General features: G+C 58.3%; 1 protein-coding gene across 2 annotated transcripts in view; it reads right to left on the bottom strand.

Moving 5' to 3' along the window:
• Positions 1-20,311, bottom strand: part of MCPH1 (microcephalin 1) — a 178,691-nt gene that overhangs the window by 8,437 nt on the left and 149,943 nt on the right. The window contains exons 12-14 of one of the 2 annotated variants that reach the window (XM_036249620.1): positions 13,479-13,619; positions 12,862-12,964; positions 6,124-6,229 (exon numbers count right to left, since the gene is read on the bottom strand). In XM_036249620.1, the coding sequence (XP_036105513.1) occupies positions 12,902-12,964; positions 13,479-13,619 (204 nt within the window). In that variant the 3' untranslated portion in view covers positions 6,124-6,229; positions 12,862-12,901. Of the gene's footprint in view, positions 1-5,991; positions 6,230-12,861; positions 12,965-13,478; positions 13,620-20,311 lie in introns of those variants that run through there. The other variant, XM_036249619.1, reaches the window with a different exon arrangement.

Raw genomic sequence — 20,311 nt, 5'->3', positions numbered from 1 at the left:
ATGGCTGTCATCAAAAGGACAGGCGAGAGCAGGCACTGGCGAGGATAAGGACGTGGAGACAAGGGGACCCTCGTCCACAGTCACTTTCTTTTATTTTTTTAATCCTCACCTGAGAATTTTTTTCCATTGATTTTTAATACAGTGGAAGGGAGGGAGGGAGGGAGGGAGGGAGGGAGAGGGGGAGAGAGAGACATTGATTGGTTGCCTCCCACACGACCATACCAGGGCTGGAGATCCAACCTGCAACCCAGGTGAGTGCCCTTGCCAGGACTCGAACCCGAGACCCTTTGGTGCGAGGGCCATGCTCTAACGGCTGAGCCCAGGCGGTCAGGGCCACAGTCACTTTCTGGGGGGGCTGCCTTGGCGAGGATGGAACCAGGGTGCTCTGAGGGGCAGCCGGCAGACCCCTCCTCCCGCTTCCCCTTCCCATCCTCAGCGGTGGGCTCCGGGCTCAGGGCTTCCTCACCTGCAAGGAGCCTGGGGCCGAGGTGGCTGTGGAGACCTCCCTGCTCCGTGCGACCAGGGCTCTGGGTGGGCTTTGCTCCCGCAGCACAGCACACTGCAAAGGCCCACGTCCCGCCCTCGCGGGAGCCGGTCCAGCACGCAGCAAGCCCCGCGCAGCGACCTCTTCCCGAAACACTGGCGCAGCGGGAGGGCCGATCACAGGCCTTCACTCAGCTCGAAGGAAATCATGCCCAGGCTGGCCTATTTTTATTTTTTGGCAACACTGTTGAGAATATCACTCTGTGTTCCCACAACAGCATCAACTGTGTGTCTTATCGCTTGAATGGAGCCCAGACAATAAAAGGGCGCCCGAGACTGGAAGTCTGTCTTAGGAGAAAGGCCAAAGCAACCTTCAGCGGTAAGACCTGCGGGGATAAGGAGCGACGGGGAAGGAATATGGTCCAGAGTCGCAGAGCCCCGGGGAGCGCGGGGCCCACTCCTGGGCAGTGCCCACCCCCACCCCCACCCCCACCAAGGCAGCCCAGGGTCCCAGCTCCTTGCTGTGCAAAGTGGGAATCATGTCCCGGAGCGTACTCCCGTGGTGGGGGACTCGGAGTTACTGGAAAATGCTTTCAAGTACACGAGGGATTACCAACACCAGGTACAGGTGACATCCCACTTCCTGGTGCCAGGAATCCAACCTTCGTCTTCCTGTTTGTTTTCCTACACATTCAAGCACTCAGAAGTGTTTCTCAATCAAAAACCCCCATTTCTCCTCCTGCTCGGATGATTCATCCAGAGTCTTGGCCTCGGTGTCCTGCTGTTTCAGGGAAAAGGGACTCTGGGGACGGAGTGGGGAGCATAATCAAGCTCGTCCAGACAGCCTCGCTTCTGTGACAGTCTCCACGGACAGGATGAGTAAGACGTGGTGCACCTTCACACCGCAGCAGGAGAGGGGCAGGCGGGAGGGCCCGCTGCTGGGGTGACATGGTCACCGGGAGCTGTCTCCCCCAAAGAAACCACTGACGGCTAGAAGGCCTTCTTGTGACCAGGATGGTCATTTACAGCTTTTTAATATTCACAGCCATTGGTCAGTGTCCGTGAAGGCCCAGCTGGGGAAGGGACGGAAGGGTGCCTGATGCACCCCAGTGCTCGGGTGTCGGAGGCCCTGTCTCTCTGGTGGATCCATGTTTCCTCCGCGAAAATCAAACCCTGCCGGCCCACCCCTGAGACTTCATTCTGTCTTCGAGAACAAAGACCCTGTAAACTGCAGGAATAACAGGCAGGTTCCAGGACACCTGGAGTCTTTATTTTGGGAGGTAAATTACGAATCTGAGGCTTTTCCCTCCACTTCCAAAGCCTCAGGGAACCAACCTCACACGGCAGCCGCTGGAGCAGGTTGATGGACAAACTCTGAGCACTGCTTCTCATCGTCTGTCCCCAAAACACTTTGTCTTTTAAATGGTGAGCTTACATGGTTTTATTCCTAATTTTAATTTCACAACCTTTTGAGAATAAAGTACTCTCCAGCAGCATTAGTAACAGAAAGCACACAGGTCTTCAACAGACAGAATTCTGCTTCGTCAAAAGGTGAGGATGACCCCTCTGCGCGCCAGTGGACACTGTCTCCAAGGTCCTAGATGATGCCACTGACCTCACAGGCCTTCTCCACTCTCTGGGCCGTGTCCTCGGCCGTCACCGGAGGGGGCAGGGCAGAGTCGTGGTCTGTTGCCCACTGGCCACGCAGGCTTTCTCCACTCTCTGGGCCGTGTCCTTGGCCGTCACCGGAGGGGACAGGGCAGAACCGCAGTCTGTTGCCGACGGGGTGCATGGGGTCCGGGGGAACGCAGTTGCCTCAGGCAGAACCGCGTGCGGACGACAGGCCACGCTCTGGACTGGGTGTCCATGCGAGCAGAGAGAAACACAAAACCTCTGTCCTCACAGAGCTGGGGCTACTGCATTTTAACTCAGTTCAGAAAGAGAAGAGTATGACCTAGTAAATGTGTGAACAATACCTGGCGTAACCCCACGCGGCCAGGCGGGAGGACCCCGTGCAGACGGGCAGTGGCCGGAGAGTCAGACAATAAAAGGCGCCCGAGCCGGGGCTCCCCGACACACACCACCCATGTGGCCAAGGACACGCAGATGACACAGTGACAGCAGATCAGACACAGGACACGAGTCATGGGAGAGGAAAGACACACACTCGGTCCGCAGCTCCCGCTCGGACTCTCCAAGAATCCCGAAGGCCTGGCGCACGCGAGACCTGGGCTCAGGCGGGCGGACAGACAGCTCCTGAGGCCCTGCAGGAGGGCCGGTCACAGAGCCACCAGACGGCCGGCCGCTGTGTGCAGACGGCACAGAGCCCCCGCCCGAGGAGCCGGCTGCTGCCCCCCGGCCCCGGCCCCGGCCCCGCAGTGCCGTCCTGAGCCTGAAGTGGGCTGACAAGCAGAAGGAGAGCCCCTGTGCAGGCCACAGGATGCTTGGGGCTGTATTCTTCCATTTCTAGGGCAGTGAGCAGCCTGGGTTGTAGCTAAAATCAGAGCACTTTCTTTTGTTTTGTTTTCAAAACCAGGTGAAAGATAAATTACTCTGCATCAGATAGGGAAACATTACTTGGATTGCCATACTCTTAAAATACATCACAGGATGACCATCCGTCGTCTGAAGGTTGTTCATGGAATGTCTGCCCTCACACATGAGTGTCACTCGGACAGACGTGGTATCTGCTGTCTGTTTGGGGATAATGTCAGGGGAGGGGTGAGAGAAGCCAGAAGTTTGGGACTCAGGGTCCAGGGGAAGGGAACGGGACAGGAAGGAGCTGAAAAGAGACAGAGGGAGAGGGAGGGAGAGAAAACATGTCTCAAAGCTCGAGACACCCGGTGAGGGTCCGGGTGAGGTGTGGGAACGGTGGGGACTCCCCAAGGGTCTGAGGGTCCGGGCGAGATGTGGAAACGGTGGGGACTCCCCGAGGGTCCGGGCGAGGTGTGGGAACGGTGGGGACTCCCCAAGGGTCTGAGGGTCCGGGCTGAGGTGTGGGAACGGTGGGGACTCCCCGAGGGTCCGGGCGAGGTGTGGGAACGGTGGGGACTCCCCGAGGGTCCAGGCCGAGGTGTGGGAACGGTGGGGACTCCCCGAGGGTCCGGGCGAGGTGTGGGAACGGTGGGGACTCCCCGAGGGTCCGGGCGAGGTGTGGGAACGGTGGGGACTCCCCGAGGGTCCGGGCTGAGGTGTGGGAACGGCGGGGGCTCCCCGAGGGTCCGGGCCGAGGTGTGGGAACAGTGGGAACTCCCCGAGGGTCCGAGGGTCGGGGCCGAGGTGTGGGAACGGTGGGGACTCCCCGAGGGTCCCGGCGAGGTGTGGGAACGGCGGGGACTCCCCGAGGGTCTGGGCTGAGGTGTGGGAACGGTGGGGACTCCCCGAGGGTCCCGGCGAGGTGTGGGAACGGTGGGGACTCCCCGAGGGTCCGAGGGTCGGGGCCGAGGTGTGGGAACGGTGGGGACTCCCCGAGGGTCCGGGCGAGGTGTGGGAAGGCGGGGACTCCCCGAGGGTCCGGGCGAGGTGTGGGAAGGCGGGGACTCCCCGAGGGTCCGGGCCGAGGTGTGGGAACGGTGGGGACTCCCCGAGGGTCCCGGCGAGGTGTGGGAACGGTGGGAACTCCCCGAGGGTCCGGGCGAGGTGTGGGAAGGCGGGGACTCCCGAGGGTCCGGGCCGAGGTGTGGGAACGGTGGGGACTCCCTGAGGGTCCAGCGAGGTGTGGGAACGGCGGGGACTCCCCGAGGGTCCGGGCCGAGGTGTGGGAACGGCGGGGACTCCCCGAGGGTCCGGGCGAGGTGTGGGAACGGCGGGGACTCCCCGAGGGTCCGGGCGAGGTGTGGGAACGGCGGGGACTCCCCGAGGGTCCGGGCGAGGTGTGGGAACGGCGGGGACTCCCCGAGGGTCCGGGCGAGGGTGTGGAACGGCGGGGACTCCCCGAGGTCCCGGCGAGGTGTGGGAACGGTGGGGACTCCCCGAGGGTCCGGGCGAGGTGTGGGAACGGTGGGGACTCCCGAGGGTCCGGGCCGAGTGTGGGGAACGGCGGGGACTCCCCGAGGGTCTGGGCCGAGGTGTGGGAACGGCGGGGACTCCCCGAGGGTCCGGGCGAGGTGTGGGAACGGCGGGGACTCCCCGAGGGTCCCGGCGAGGTGTGGGAACGGTGGGGACTCCCCGAGGGTCCGGGCAAGGTGTGGGAACGGCGGGGACTCCCCGAGGGTCTGGGCCGAGGTGTGGGAATGGCGGGGACTCCCCGAGGGTCCGGGCGAGGTGTGGGAACGGTGGGGACTCCCCAAGGGTCCGGGCCGAGGTGTGGGAACGGTGGGGACTCCCTGAGGGTCCGGGCGAGGTGTGGGAACGGCGGGGACTCCCCGAGGGTCTGGGCCGAGGTGTGGGAACGGTGGGGACTCCCCAAGGGTCCGGGCCGAGGTGTGGGAACGGTGGGGACTCCCCGAGGGTCCGGGCGAGGTGTGGGAACGGCGGGGACTCCCTGAGGGTCCGGGGCGGGTGTGGGAATGGTGGGGACTCTGTGCTGTTGGACGCACGGTGCCCCCTCCCCCCGCCCCACACCCAGGCTCTCAGCGCAGGTCGTGGAGATGAGACCTCTGAGGAGGTGACTGCGTTAGCTGAGGTCACCTGGGCGGCACACAGTGCAACAGGACCGGTGTCTCTGTGAGAGGAGGGGGCGAGGACGGATGCGCACAGAGGGAACGCCACGTGAGGACACGGGAGCAGACGGCCACCTGCAAGCCGAGGAGGGCGGCCTCGGGGGGAACCAGCCACCGACCCTGGAGCCCAGCCCCGGGCCCGGCAGTGACGCTCTGCTGTCTCAGCGGCCGCCTGTCTACTCTGTGCACCGCCCCAGGTTCATTCCCTCCTCGGTGCCGGTCCGTCACAGCAGGAGGCCGCCTGTCTACTCTGTGCACCGCCCCAGGTTCATTCCCTCCGTCGGTGCCGGTCCGCCACAGCAGGAGGCCGCCTGCCGAGCAGCTGGCCTCCGAGTCCCGGTGGCCTCCAGGTGGCCCGGAGCTGGCGTGGCAGACCCGCCCACCGTCGCCACACCAGCGTCCTGGAACCCAGGGCTCCCCCAGGACCAGTGTCCACGCTGCACAGCCGTGCTCCTGTGCTCTCGGGGCCACGTGGGGCGCGTGAGCCAGCGAGGTGCAGGACAGGGGCCACAAAAAAGGGGCACAGCTCTGAGAGGCAGGGGCAGAGCTGTGAGGTCTGGCAGGTCTGGGCGCTCTGGGCAGGCTCGTCTCAGAGGACGTCCTTGCGAGTGGCACCTGGCGGCAGCACGAGGCGGGAGTGTCTGTGTCAGTTGTGAGGACAATTACAGGCCTGTCAGGGCACAGGCCCCAGGCACGGAGAAGGGGCGGGGGCAAGGGCCCCCCCGGAGCACCCGTCCTATCACAGAACAGTGCTCTCTGGATGCTCAGCAGCTCCTGCAGCCAGAGGGCCACCCCCCCCCCCCGCCGCGCCCCCCGCAGGCCTGGCGGTCCCCCAGCAGGCGCCTACCTAGGATCCACTTCTCCGACAGGTACGTGACGGTCGCCTTCCTCTTTCCTTGGCAGGGCCCGATGCAGACGCTGGCCTGGCGAGGGACACCCGTGACCCGACCGCCACACAGGAGGACCAGCTCCCACAGCTTGGCTCTGGGGGGGTCACTGGCCGGCGAGATGAACATGGTGGGCTGGCGGGCGAACAGGGACCCGCGGTGCTGCCCTGCGGACAGACAGCGCTCCAGGCGGCAGAGCTGTGGGCAGAGACAGGGGTCAGGCCCAGGCAGTGTGGGGAGGTCGGCTGGCCGCCCACGCCCCCCGCCGGGAAAGGGACAGATGAATGGCAGGTTCTGGGGTGAACCCGGAGTTCTGAGGACCCAGAGCAGACGATGACGTGGGCATGGCACTTTCTGAAGCAGCGCGAGCTGCAGGCAAACAGCTCAGGCAGAGAACGGTCTGGCCTTCGAGTGAGCACACACTCCAAACGGAACTTGTGAAGAGTGCTCAGCTGGGCCACACAGTGAGGGAGCACCCCAGCTCCATGAACCCGAAGCCACTGTGCCAGCACTTGAAGAGCAGCCTGGGTCCGGGTGCCTCCGTGCTCCGGGCAGCACGTGGCGGTCATGGGCCTGAGGAGGGTCTCCATGCTGCCCTTCGGTTTGCACAGGGGTGCACAGTAGAACCCCCAGCTTCTCCCCGAGCACGCAGGCTGGGGGTGAGCCGTGCACAGGCACGTCAGGGGCTCCATCCCCGAGCACAGGCACGTTGGGGGCTCCCTCCCCAGCACAGGCACGTCTGGGGGCTCCCCCCTGAGCACAGGCATGTCGGGGGCTCCCTCCCCAGCACAGGCACGTTGAGGGCTCCCTCCCGAGCACGCAGGCTGGGGGTGAGCCATGCACAGGCACGTCAGGGGCTCCCTCCCCAGCACGGGCACGTCGGGGCTCCCTCCCCAGCACGGGCACGTTGGGGGCTCCCTCCCGAGCACGCAGGCTGGGGGCTCCCTCCCCAGCACGGGCACGTCGGGGGCTCCCTCCCCACACCCTCCCCAGCACAGGCACGTCGGGGGCTCCCTCCCCAGCACAGGCACGTCGGGGCTCCCTCCCGAGCACGCAGGCTGGGGCAAGCCCTGCGCAGGCACGTGGGGAAACGGGGAGGAGCAGAACTGGACAGGGGAACCCGTGGGAGGAGGAGGCTAAGCTCCACTTGTTCTGAGGACGCTATGGGCGCCTGGCTCGCCCAGGGATGGAGGGCAGGCCCAGTTACCCTGAGCACACATTTCACTCACGACAGACAAAAGAAGCCATCTCTCTATGTGCCAGCTCCCTCTGGGGGACGTGGAAGGCTCCCCGCTGTCCGCACTGGGGGTGCTGTAACTGGCTTACTGCCCCAAGGACAGGACTGGACATCCAAGGTGCAGGCTCAGAGCAACGAGCGACTGATGAGAGGTTTGCGGGGTAAAAAGATCAAGGGGGCCCTGGCCGGTTTTGCTCAGTGGTTAGAGCGTCGGCCTGCGGTCCAGAGAGACCCGGGTTCGGTTCCCGCTAAGGGCATGTACCTCGGTTGCAGTTTGTCCCCGGCCCTGGTTGGTCGTGCGGGTGGCAGCCACTCGATGTGTCCCTTTCACGTCGACGTTTCTCTCTCTCTCTCTCTCCCTCCCACTCTGTCTGAACAAAAAATGGAAACATGTCCTCAGCTAAGGATAAAATAAATAAATAAAAGATTGAGGGGTGCTTCTTGGGGGAGTGTGACCAGGGTGGGGGCAGTGGGTGGGAGAGGAGCAGCGTAGACAGGACAGGGCGGAGGGACGACAGCAGGCAGAGCACAACTGACGATGTCGAGGGAAGACCGGACTGCCTCCTACTAGGTGTTCAAACTGCTCGTTAAGCACAGGACTTGACGGTAAAAAAGCCCCAATGATAAGCAACCTAAATGTCCACGGACAGAGGAACCGGTAGGGAAGACGCGGCACTTAGGACACAGAATATTACGTGGCCATAAAAAAGAATGAGAAAGGAAAAAAAAAATCCTGCCTTTTGGACAACATGGATGGATTCAGAGGACAGTAATGCTAAGTGGAATCAGTCAGACAGACAGAGACAAATGCATAGGATTTTACTTAAATGTGGAATCAGATGGACAAAGTAAACTAACAAACAAAACAGGAACAGACTCATGGACACAGAGCAGACCGATGGCTGCCAGGCGGGAGGGGTCGGAGGACGGGGGGAGGAAGAAGGAAGTGCAACGCACGCACGAAGCGCAGGTCAGAGACGGTCGCGGGGACATCAAGGGCGTGCAGTCCTGGTGCTGGGTGGCTGGACGGTGTCAGGTGGGGCGGGCTGAGGTGAAGGCTCGGTGAGTTACGTGAATGTCTAGTCACTATGCTGTGCACCTGAAAATACCTTGTCGGCTGTGATGGGAAAACAAACAAACTTTTAAAGTTTGTTGTGTTTTTCTAAACTCTGGACAACACACACATATTAGGATAGTTTGTTTTGCCAACAGCTGAAAAGGATCAAGGGTATCCTGGTGGATGGGAAGGCAGCGACCCACTTCACGCCAGCAGAGGACACACGTAACCCGTCAGGCACGAGCAGACACGTGCCCCCTATGTGGCACATGCAGACCTCTCTCATGTTTAGAACGCGACTTCAGCCGCTAAGATTCTTCGGTCTCCTCCCTCCCATTTACTCGACGCTTACTGTCTGCCAGGCTGTGCCAGGGACTCAAACACAAATAAGCAGTGATCCCTGACCTCAGGTCTCACGGCACACAGACGTCAGCGGATGGAAATGCTTCCTCCTTCAGCTTGAGGTCAGGGGGTCAGAGATGACCGAGATGGAACTCTTCGCCCAGAATCACTGGACGACACCCATGAGGACTCCCAGTCCTGCGTAAAATACGTGCTAGGACAGCATCACCAGGACTAGGTACTTAAAGCTAAACACGAGCCCTGGCCGGTTGGCTCCCTGTGAGAGCGTCGGCCCGTGGACCAAAGGTTCTGGTCAAGGGCACGTACCTCAGTTGTAGTTCATCCACAGCCCTGGTTGGGGTTGTGCGGGAGGCAACCAGTCAATGTGTCTCTCTCATGTCGATGTTTCCCTCTCTCTCCCTCCCTACCTCCCACTTTATCCGAAAATAAATGGAAAAATATCCTTGGGTGAGGATCACACATATGCACACACACACACACACACGCACACACACACCCTGGAAGCGAATGCAGGAATGGAACACACGAACCCACTCCCCTGTGCACAAGGACATGTATGTGCTGGAGCTGAGCGTCCCGGAGAGGACGATCACGGGCTACTCTTCTGCACACTGTAAACATGACAGGGCTCAGGCTGCTTACCACGGACTTCAGCCGAGCTCATTCCAGCCAGCGGGACATCCCAGAGCGTGACACTCCCCACTGCTCCCCAAGGACAGACCCGTGTCCTTACCCCGGCCCCCAGTGCTGTCCCATCTTAGGTCCTCTGAGCCCAAGTCCCAGGGTGGCCTTGCCCTTGGAGACTGACTGACTATGTGCAGATCGTACAAGTGCTTCGCTACTGGAGGACGTGGCATTGCTTCAGGAATTCTGACCCTGACTCAAGCTCTCTCTCTAGCAAAGCTCTGGGTCGTCCCTACGGGTCCATTTTTACACACAAGGTCCGTAGCCGCGCACCTTGGGTGTGCCCCCTGGCCTTACCCCGCAGCGCTGCTGTGACTTTGACATCAAGGGGGAAACCCTCACGAACACATTTTATTTTATTTTTCTGATTTCACCTGAGGATTTGCTTTTTTAAATTGATTTCAGAGAGAGGGAGGGAGAGAGACAGAAACATCGTATGCACCCTAACTGGGGATCAAACCTAAAACCCAGGTATGTGCCCTGACCAGGGATTGAACCTGACAACTTCCGGTGTACGGGCAACACTCCATCTAGCAAACGAGCCGCCTGGCCAGGGAGAAACCACACAGACACTTCGAAGCTGACTTGCTGTCAACTGTTTCCTTGTCTCTCAATCACTTTCGTAAAAGCAACTCATGGCAATTTACTCTGAAGTTTACTTTCGCTTTGAACTTTTCCTCACCCGAGGACATTTCTTCATTTTTTGTTCAGGTAGAGTGGAAGAGAGAGGAACAGAGAGAGAGAGAAACATCGACGTGAAAGGGACACATCGAGTGGCTGCCACCCGCACAACCGACCAGGGCCAGGGACAAACTGCAACCGAGGTACGCGCCCTTAGCGGGAACCGAACCCGGGTCTCTCAGGACCGCAGGCTGACGCTCTAACCGCTGAGCCAAACCGGCCAGGGCTCGCTTTGAACTTTTCAAAACACACACACAGACACTGCAGATGGTGCCCACTGTCAGTGCTCCTGGTTCTCAGCCTTGGGATGAGGACTGACCTGCACCACCGGCTGTCCTGGGCCCCCAGCCTGCAGATGGCAGATCATGGGACTTCTCAGCCTCTGAACCATATGAGCTGATTCCTAAATTAATCTCCTCTTGTCTGTCTGTCTACCTACCTATCCATCCATCCGCCCACCCACCCATCCACCATCCATCCATTCATCCACCATCCATCCATCCACCCACCCATTTATCCACCATCCACCCATTCATCCACCATCCATCCATTCATCCACCCACCCACCCACCATCCGTCCACCCATCCACCCACCCACCATCCGTCCACCCATCCATCCACCATCCATCCATCCATCCATCCATCCATTCATCCATCCATCCATCTGCCCATCCACCCACCATCCATCCATTCATCCACCATCTATCCATTCACCCACCCACCCATCCACCATCCACCCACCCATCCATCCATCCACCCATCCACCCACCCACCATCCGTCCACCCATCCACCCACCCACCATCCGTCCACCCATCCATCCACCATCCATCCATCCATCCATCCATTCACCCACCATCCATCCATTCATCCACCATCTATCCATTCACCCACCCACCCATCCACCATCCACCCACCCATCCATCCATCCACCCACCCACCACCTACCCATCATCCACCCACCCACCATCCATCCACCCATCCATCCATCCACCCGCCCACCCACCACCCGCCCACCCGTCCACCCCTAAACTGGAAAGGCTGACAGGACCAGGTGACCGCACACCATGAGCACTCACCCCCCCCCTCCCCGGAAGGGCTGGTACACAGAAGTAAGACTCAGAGTGTTATAAAAAGCTATTTTAAACAGTAACTAGAGAGAACATCACTTGAAAGGTTAAGAAAGAGTCAAAAATCATGAATAAGGAGACCTCATTATAACTGGGCTTCTCTGTGTAACTTACTACAGCTTTTCAACTGGCATCTGCTCAGAGACCCTGAGCGGAGCCCAGAGCAGCCCGTCAGAACAAACCGCGTGCACGGTCTCACATCTAGTTAAGCTGCCCTGCGGTGCGTCTGTGGCTTACTAGCAGCATGTTCGAAGTACCCGTCAGGAAGCAGACAGCGCACACGCGAGGTCAGCGTGCACAGAAGAGTTTGAGAAGCACAGCTGGAGTCACGTCTAACACAGAACAATTCTTAAAGCTGCTCACGTTTAGAGTGAAAAACTCTAGCACCAAAAGGACTGACCTGAGCCCGGCTGTTCGTTTACTAGTGAGCACACCAAGGCCCGGGGAAGGTGCACGGGCCACAGGTAGAGCAGCAGCATGGAATACAGCAGCCAGGCCCTCTGCAGGGGTCTGACCCGGCCCCCAGACCTGCTGGGCCGGGGCGGGAGGGAGGGAGACGAGGATGGTAACACGGGTTCTCCCTCCAAGCACATCGCCCCCCACTGTGCGACCCGAGCCAGTACCAGTGCTGCCCAGGGTGCGGGGACAGAACGTGAGCACACCAGGCCTTGTCGTCAGAGCCTTATCATCCTCGACTCATTGTTTTCGACGGAGCTGGGCAGAAGACGCCTTCATCCTGACTGATCCTCAGCAGCTGTCGACTCTGCAGCTTACGACCTCGCCCTCCCTTTTGAACCGTGATCAGCATTTTTTTTTTTTTTTTTAAGGAAAAGGCAACCATTTTTCCTGATTGTTTTCTTTGTATTAATTTTGTTTACAGATGTCCCTCCTTTTCCCCCATTGACGCTCTTTAGCCTGACTCCCAACCCCTTCACCACACTGTTCTCTGTGCCCACTGATTATGTATGTACGGGCGGAGGACCTGAAGAGACACCTCTCCAAACAGGTAATACAAATGGCCAAGAGACATCTTAAAAAAATGCTCAACGTCACTAATCATCAGAGAGATGCAAATTAAAACAACTATGAGGTATCACCTCACACCTGTCAGAATGGCCGCCATCAACAAATCATCAAACAACAAGTGTTGGCGAGGGTGTAGAGAAAAGGGGACTCTAATACACTGCTGGTGGGAATGCAGACTGGTGCAGCCACTATGGAAAACAGTATGGAGTTCCCTATAAATATTAAAAATGGAACTGCCCTTTGACCCAGTGATCCCACTTTAAGAATGTATCCTAAGAAGCCTGTCAGAAAGAATATATGCACCCCTATGTTCACAGCAGCGCTATTTACAATAGCTAAGATCTGGAAACAGCCCAAGTGTCCATCAGTAGATGAATGGATAAAAAAGCTGTGGTACATGTACACAATGGAGTACTATGCAGCTGCAAGAAAGAAAGATCTCTTATCCTTTGAGACAACATGGAGGGACCTGGAGAATATTATGCTAAGCGAAATAAGCCAGTCTGGGAAAGACAAATACCACACGATACCACTTATTTGTAGAATATAATGAACATAATAAGCTGATGAACAAATTGGATACACGGAAGCGGGGAACAGACTGAGAAGCCGCAGAGGGAAGGGGGGTGGGAGGGCGGGAAGAGATAAACTAGCCTTGGTTTTTAAAACTGTTTCAAGTTCACTAGTTTCCACTTCACGGGGAGATAATGGCTACATAATCAGCACTGACTGCAACACCACAAGGTTTCCAAGTGTTCTGCAAATAGAAGTTGAGAAAAACTTCAGAGTTTCTCCAAAAAACGAGAATGCGGGAAGGAGAGGAGGGTGGACAAGGATCCCGCCTGCTGCCTGCGGCACGGGACGCTTCTCCCCAAGGACACTTCAGCGAACACAGAGTCTGGGACGGTGCCCAGAGGAAGGGCAGGAAGGCCTGTCTGGTGCGCAGGTCTCAGGACGTGCTCCTGAAGGTCTCGTTTCGGGAACAAAGGGCAATGAAGTGCCAGGTGGAAACATTGCTGGGGAGCTTCCCCAAAGCCAGCAATGAGCCCGTCACCTGCCCCCCCCCACCGTAATCGGTTGCAATTTAAGCCAAAGCCAAGTGCGCCCCGACCTACACCACAGGATGTTGGGACAACCCACTTGGTCTACGCCCAACTTGAATTTTTAAAAAAGCGTCCGTTGAGTTTTAACGGCTACATAAGTGATGGGAACATAATCGTCTTGGGAATCCACAAATAACCCTTAAAAAAGCATAAATCTGGCCTTCATGCCTTGTAGTTTTCAACACTGTAGGAAGCGGGTCCAGGTCTGGCGCTGGTTCGAGCTCCGCGGCGTCCGGCTGGCGCTGGGCCTCTCCATCCGCTTCGCTCACACCCGCGATCCAGCCACACTGGCCTCTGGGCTGCTTTCCACTGTTTCCACAAATCAAGGTAAAAACACACATGTGGAAACCACTTCTGGTTTTACAGGACTTTTTATTTGACCCTTAAAAACTGTCCCGTAGGTGGCGAGAGATGTGTGAACCTGCGAGAAAACTGGGGCCCGTGGTGTGACAATCCTCAGAGAGCGGCCACCCACTGAGAGACAGCCCTCGCTGCGACAGCCCGGGGCCCTAGTTCCTCTGTCTTCGCTCTGCTCTGTCTCCAGGCTGCCCCAGCCTGTCCCCGCCTCCCTGTCTGCAGGCCTGTGCCCCCCCCCCCCCCAGCTGTCCCACCCTGGCACGGAGGCCTGCCCTGCAGTGCTGCTCGGGCCCAGCTCCCTGTGGGAGAGCCCCCTGGCAGCCTGGCCATGCTCCCTGCGGGGGCTGCCCTTCCTCAGGCGGAGCCCGCCCGGCCGGGCTTGCTGGCCTCCGCCCGCTATGGCGGTGTCTTGGCGGCCGCACTGCCGAGAGCACCCGGGACAGGCCCGAGCTTTACACCACAGGCCTCCTGGTTTCCACGGTGCCACCCTCTCCTCCCGCTCAGGTGCACGCCTCCCTCGATCTAACTCCATTCCCCGAGCCCCACGTGGGGGCCAGGGAGAGGCGTTTCCTCCATCCCCTCCCTGCAGCGGCCGGCCACCGGCTGCTTGACTCCCAAAGGCCCCGTAACTCGGGCGCGGACCAGGACACCATGCAGAGGCCAGGTGTTATCAGGAAGCTCTCAGTCAAGGCCGTATTCGGGACGAAGATTTATACAATAAACTGTCATGAATTTTATCTTTAGGTTACTTTCTTTAGGTTACTTTAGGCCCGCGAGCTACTTCTAGGTTAGTTCACCATCCGCTGCTGTGAGTTTCTGAGTGTGAGTGGGATGTTGTCTTCCCCTTTCTGGGAGGGCTAACAGACGGTTAGCTATTTCGCTCTGTGTACAAGTACATGAAGCAACTCTACCATTTCAAGGTGTCAAGGTGTTCTCCTTACGCTCAACCCAGGCGCATCCTTCCCAGGGCGAGGGACAGCTCTCAGATGCCCGACACTGGGCTCGGCGACCTGCGGCCGCCCCAGGGGCACCGAACCCACTGGATGTTTGGAAACGTGCTTATCCAGTCTTTCCATTAACAAAACTTTCTATAAACAAAACTTACCCATCTGGACTTTTTAAAATCAAATCAACGTCTTCTTATTGTACAAACGCAATTTCTTTAACTCTCAGTCCTTAAACAGGAGCTCGCTGTGTGTGCACCCGTCACGAGGGCCCAGGCCAGCAGCCAGAGGGGCCCCGCGAGGCCGGCTGCAGAGCGGACGCCGCCCTGGTGCTGTCCTGGACACAGCAGCAGTCCCCGTGTCCTGTCGGGGGAGGCACCCAGCACCGGTCACATCTCTGACTTATCTGCTGCTAAGTCTTCGGTCAGAAATGCCGCCCGGCCGTCGCATTATTCTGTCCGTCCGCCCGGTGGTGTGGTTTCCGGACCCATCCCAGGGAAGGCAGGGGACTCTCTGCTGCTACGTTTCGAAAGACTTCCTCCTGGGTGAAACAGGCTTTTCCCCAGTGAATATGGAAACCCAAGGGAGGTAGGGCCCTGGGAGGAAGGAGAAGACGGACATCGGACAAACCCATGGAAGAAAAGAGCCCAAGTGGATGTCGCAGCTGGATGAAAGGGTGAAAATGCCCCCCCACATGAGGGACGGGTCTAGATTTGAGGAGCCTGGGAAGAAGAGGGGCCGGGATTCCTCTGGCTCCCCACCCAGGGGCTGCGGGGTCCACTGGCCGAGCCTCCTTCATCCTCTGCACACCCTACTGGACGCAGGAGGGTGGAAGGAGAAGCCGCCTCTCCCGGGGAACAGGTGAGCATCTACTGGACGTAACTTGATCACTGCAAGAAACTGTGCCCACATTACAAAAATATGCTGGAGAATTCGGTCACTGGAACAGTCCACTGTGTTTTACCCACGGAAAGATCATCCTGGAGGTTCATTAGGGCATTTTTCTTTCTTTTTTTTTTTTTTTTTATCCTCACCCGAGGATATTTTTCCATTTTTTTTGTACAGATAGAGTGGGAGGGAGAGAGAGAGAGAGAAACATCGACGTGAAGGGACACATCGAGTGGCTGCCACCCGCACGACCAACCAGGGCCGGGGACAAACTGCAACCGAAGTACGTGCCCTTAGCGGGAACCGAACCCGGGTCTCTCCGGACTGCAGGCCGACGCTCTAACCGCTGTGCCAAACTGGCCAGGGCTCATTAGGGCATTTTTCATCTGTAGGGAACGGAGCCCCACACAGAGACCGGACCGGAATGGTCCAGTGTCCACTTCTCCTTCGAGGCCCAGCACGGGTGGAAACGGCAAAGGCTGGTGGGTGACCAGTCAGGGCCTCGTCTGGTGCTGTCCCTGGTGCTGCAGCTGTGCGCAGGGAGGACGCCAAGGGCCAGCCCGGCACAGCTGTCAGCCAGACAGACTGACATGCAAGGGAAGCACTAGAAAGAGCACATTTCGATCCTCGCAAGCTCTGCTTCTCAACACAGCCTGGAATGCCTGCACACGGAGTGCAGACCCCGCGGGGTGGGAAGGGTGATGGTCGTCAGGGACTGGCTGGATCTCAGTTTAGATTTCTTCTGAGACCCTCACACTGCCCTCGTTCAGTGATCGGCCGGAAGCCAAGGCCAGCTTTAGGATAAGAAGTGCCACAGCTCGTACTGAGGGTGGGCCGGTGAGTCCTGGCCAAGCTCCCAGCTTCCTCCCGGCTGGTCCTTTGCCATGGTTCTGTCTTCGAATGCAAACGTCCCTGGGAGAGGGACCACCCTGGCTTGAGTTCACATAAATGCATAAGCCACTGACTGTCATTTCCTAGCAATGTCGATGTGCCTTTTGTTTTTGTGCTGAACTTTGAAAATCTACAGTGTTGCGGTATAATTCATAAACAAGGTACCCATTTTGAAGGCACAAAGTTTAATGACGTTGACACATGATACTCCCACGCATGACAGAGCCCCACAGAGACGGAAGGCGTCCATCAGCCCAGACTCGCACCCCCGGCAGCTGGTGCAACCTGTCCCCAAGCCCCAAGGAGGGGAGTCAGCATACCCTGCCGGCTTCTTAGCTCAGCCTATGTGTTCGAGGTCCGGCGAGGTGGCTGCGTGTAGACGCCGCTGTGTTACTTTATGGCTGAGTTACTCCTCCTTACTGCAGTAGACGCCGCTGTGTTACTTTATGGCTGAGTTACTCCTCCTTACTGCAGTAGATGCCGCTGTGTTACTTTATGGCTGAGTTACTCCTCCTTACTGCAGTAGATGCCGCTGTGTTACTTTATGGCTGAGTTACTCCTCCTTACTGCAGTAGACGCCGCTGTGTTACTTTATGGCTGAGTTACTCCTCCTTACTGCAGTAGACGCCGCTGTGTTACTTTATGGCTGAGCCACCGTTTTTGCCCATTCACTTGGTGACTGACATTCACTTGGTGATAAGGCAGCTATGAACAGTGGTCCGTCTTTTTATTTTTGACAGATGCTTCCCTTTCTCTTGGGTAAATACCCAGAAGTGGAATGGTTGGATAAGTACTCATTAAATTTCAATAAGAAATGGCCAAATAGGTCTCTGAAGTCCCTGCCATGTGACACCCCCACGCCTTGCCCCCGCCCCGCCGAGCCTGAGTCCTGGCTGCTGTGTCCTTCCATCTCATGCCGTTCGGCCTGGGCATTCGCTGGCCGCAGTGGGTGTGCGGACGCCTCTCGTTGTGGTTGTGGTTTGCGTTTCCCAGACAACTGGCCACCGGCAGCTTTTCTCGGGCTCTCTGTCATCCATGCAGCTTCTGTGAAGTTCTGCTCCTCTGCCTGGTCCATTTTCAAAGAACTTGGATTGGGCTGTAAGAGTTCTTTACCTGTTCTGAATACAAGTTCCTTTTCAAATATTTGGAATATTTTCATATAGAAATAGTTCCCTTCCGGGGCTTGCTGTTTCACTTTCTTAATGGTGTCTTTCAAGGAACATAACTTTTCATTTTCATGAAGTCAAACTTGGGTTTGTAACACACTCACCACAGACACTCTCACACACACACATGCACGAGCATGGACACAATTTTATATGTTACATGTGTATATTCATTTGTGTCTATGTTTTTTTCTACTTTAATCCCACACATGCCAGGCCCTATTTAGCTTACCATATCTCATAAAATAATCAGGATGGACTAAAATACAGAAACACTAAACAATATCCTTCAGAGAGTGGCCAGAGGTCAGACCCAGGAGCAGAGTTGAAAGACGCGAATCCAAGCTGGGCCAAGGGGTGACTAAGAGGGAAAGAGATAAGATCTGTCTACAAAACCTGCAGCTGTAAACAAGGGAGCCACAGAGCAGGCCCCATAGAGGCTGACCAGGAATGTGCTCGGATTCAGGAAAGGAAGTGGACAAGCAAGGAAGGCCTCGGCTGCACTGGGGGTGCTCTGGGTGGGACCCCACGGCCGAGCACCTCCCCTCTGCCCCACCCCTGCTCCCACCCTTCCCAGCCCCAGGATCCTCCCCAGTGTTTCAGGTCTGGCTCCCTCCCAGCCCACGGGTCCCCATCCATATGACTGGCTGCCCGGGCACCTCCATCTGCCTCCCCTTCATTGCCTGGGATCCTCACAGACCTGGAGACCAGCCCTCTGGCTGTAAACCCGCCAGGTGAAGTAGAAAGAGCTCAGCTTGGTCTCAAGGCCCCCAGACTGGCTCCTAATGCCCTCCCGTCCTTCCCAAAGAGGGGCCTCCGGGCCTGACCTCCAGCGGTGCAGCGCCTGCGGCCTGGGGGCCCCTCCCAACCAGATCCAACGCTAACTCAGGCATCACACTCGACCAAGCGAACGAGACAAACATGCGGTGGGCCTTCAAGAAGCTCCTCAGGCAGCAGAGAGACAAACATCAACGAGTCAAACTCACATAGTCCCATCTTTCCACTGCAGTGCTTGTCCTGCGATGTGAACACAACACTAAGACCAGGGGCGAGGGTGAGGGCGAGGGCGAGGGCGAGGGCGACTTCTCCTGGAAGGCCTGGGGCCCACTTCCCACAAGCTGGCCTGAGGACAGCCGGGGGTGGGGTGGGGGGGGTGTGTCCTGAGGACAGCCGGGGGTGGGGTGGGGGGTGTGTGTCCTGAGGACAGCCGGGGGTGGGGTGGGGGGTATGTGTCCTGAGGACAGCCGGGGGTGGGGTGGGGGGTGTGTGTCCTGAGGACAGCCGGGGGTGGGGTGTGTGTGTGTGTGTGTGGCCTGAGGACAGCCAGGCAGGGGGTGTGTGGTACTGTGATGGGCAGGCAGCGTGGCTGGGGGATCAGGAGGGCGAGGCCCAGCCTGGCTCGGGCACGGGAGGTCGCCCTGTGTGCTGAGAACCGGTTTGTGAAAGGCCTCAAGTGCCTTCCTGAGAGTCTGAACTTGAACTTGGAGGCAAAGGAAGTGACAGGAATCTAAAAGCAGAGGGTATTTCGGCAAAACCTGTGTTTCCCAAGATGGAGGCCTGCCCGGGGTGGGAAGGACAGCTGGTCGGGAGACACAGCGGACACGCGCTGCCACCCCCGCGGTGAGCGCTTGGTGCCAGGTGGCTGCCGGTCCACGTGCCTGCGAGGCTGCGATGCCGTTTCACCCGAGCCTGTGTGGGGCGCACAGCGTGGAAGACAAAGCATAGCTCTCCCCTTCCCGGGGTGCAAGTCCGCGGTCCACCCTTCTTACCTCCAAGCGGCCTTCTCATGGTCCCTACTGGGTGCAGTTATGGCCTCATGTTCCCTGCTTTTCGGTCACCTCAACATGTGCCCGTCGGACTCTGCCAACAGGCCCTGTGTCGCCGTCTCCCAGCCGGTGCCCTCTGCTCGGTGGTGCTGGCTCCTGTGGGCTCATCAGGCTGCTGCCCATGCCCAGCAGGAGGCGGGGCATCTGAGCAGTACCAGGACCCGGGCCTCCACCACTGCCCGGGATCACTCACCCCCTGCAGCTCTTGTATCTGTTATACATCCAAACAATGTCTTAGAAACCACCTCTGTCTATACGTACGCTCGGATGCTCAATTCTTTCCTTTCATGGTAATCTTCTTTCGTTCAGTGTTAGTCAATAACAACAACGTAGAAACCTCACTAAAAGAAACATCTCAGTACAGGGCCACCAAGCTCCTGCCTTGTCACAGGAAGTCTCAGGCCATCTGAAGAGCGGGGACATGACATTGAGCCGAGACCTTCCATCTGGATGGAGGTCGGCGGAAGACTGGCTCAGGGGCAGCTGAGTGGGTGCACTCCCTGAACCCCGAGACATCTCGGGGCAGCCGAGGGCTGGCCGCCCTCCCAAGCCCACGTCCACGATGCCGGGCGATCACTGATGTGCCAAGAGTGCAGGCTCCTAAGCTCCACAAAGAGGTGCTGCCCAATCACATAATGGGCCAAAGACCTAACTGCCCCCTCACCAAACAAGATACACACATGGCCAATGATCAGAGGTCACCCGGAAGTGCCACCTGAACAGCAATGGACACCACCACGCACCTATCAGAACGGCCACAGTCCAGACGCCGACACCACCAAGTGCTGACGAGGACGCGGAGCCACGGGAAGTCTCTCACTGCGGGGGAGGTGCGGTTGGTGCGGCCGCTGGAGGGCAGCTGGGCAGCTTCCTACAAAACTGAACATACTCTCACCACACGGTCCAGCGACTGTGCTCCTTGACGTTTA

This window comes from Molossus molossus, unplaced genomic scaffold, assembly GCF_014108415.1.
Source record: "Molossus molossus isolate mMolMol1 unplaced genomic scaffold, mMolMol1.p scaffold_m16_p_9, whole genome shotgun sequence".
In the NCBI taxonomy this organism is placed as follows: domain Eukaryota; kingdom Metazoa; phylum Chordata; class Mammalia; order Chiroptera; family Molossidae; genus Molossus; species Molossus molossus.
This window is presented reverse-complemented; position numbering and strand designations above follow the sequence as displayed.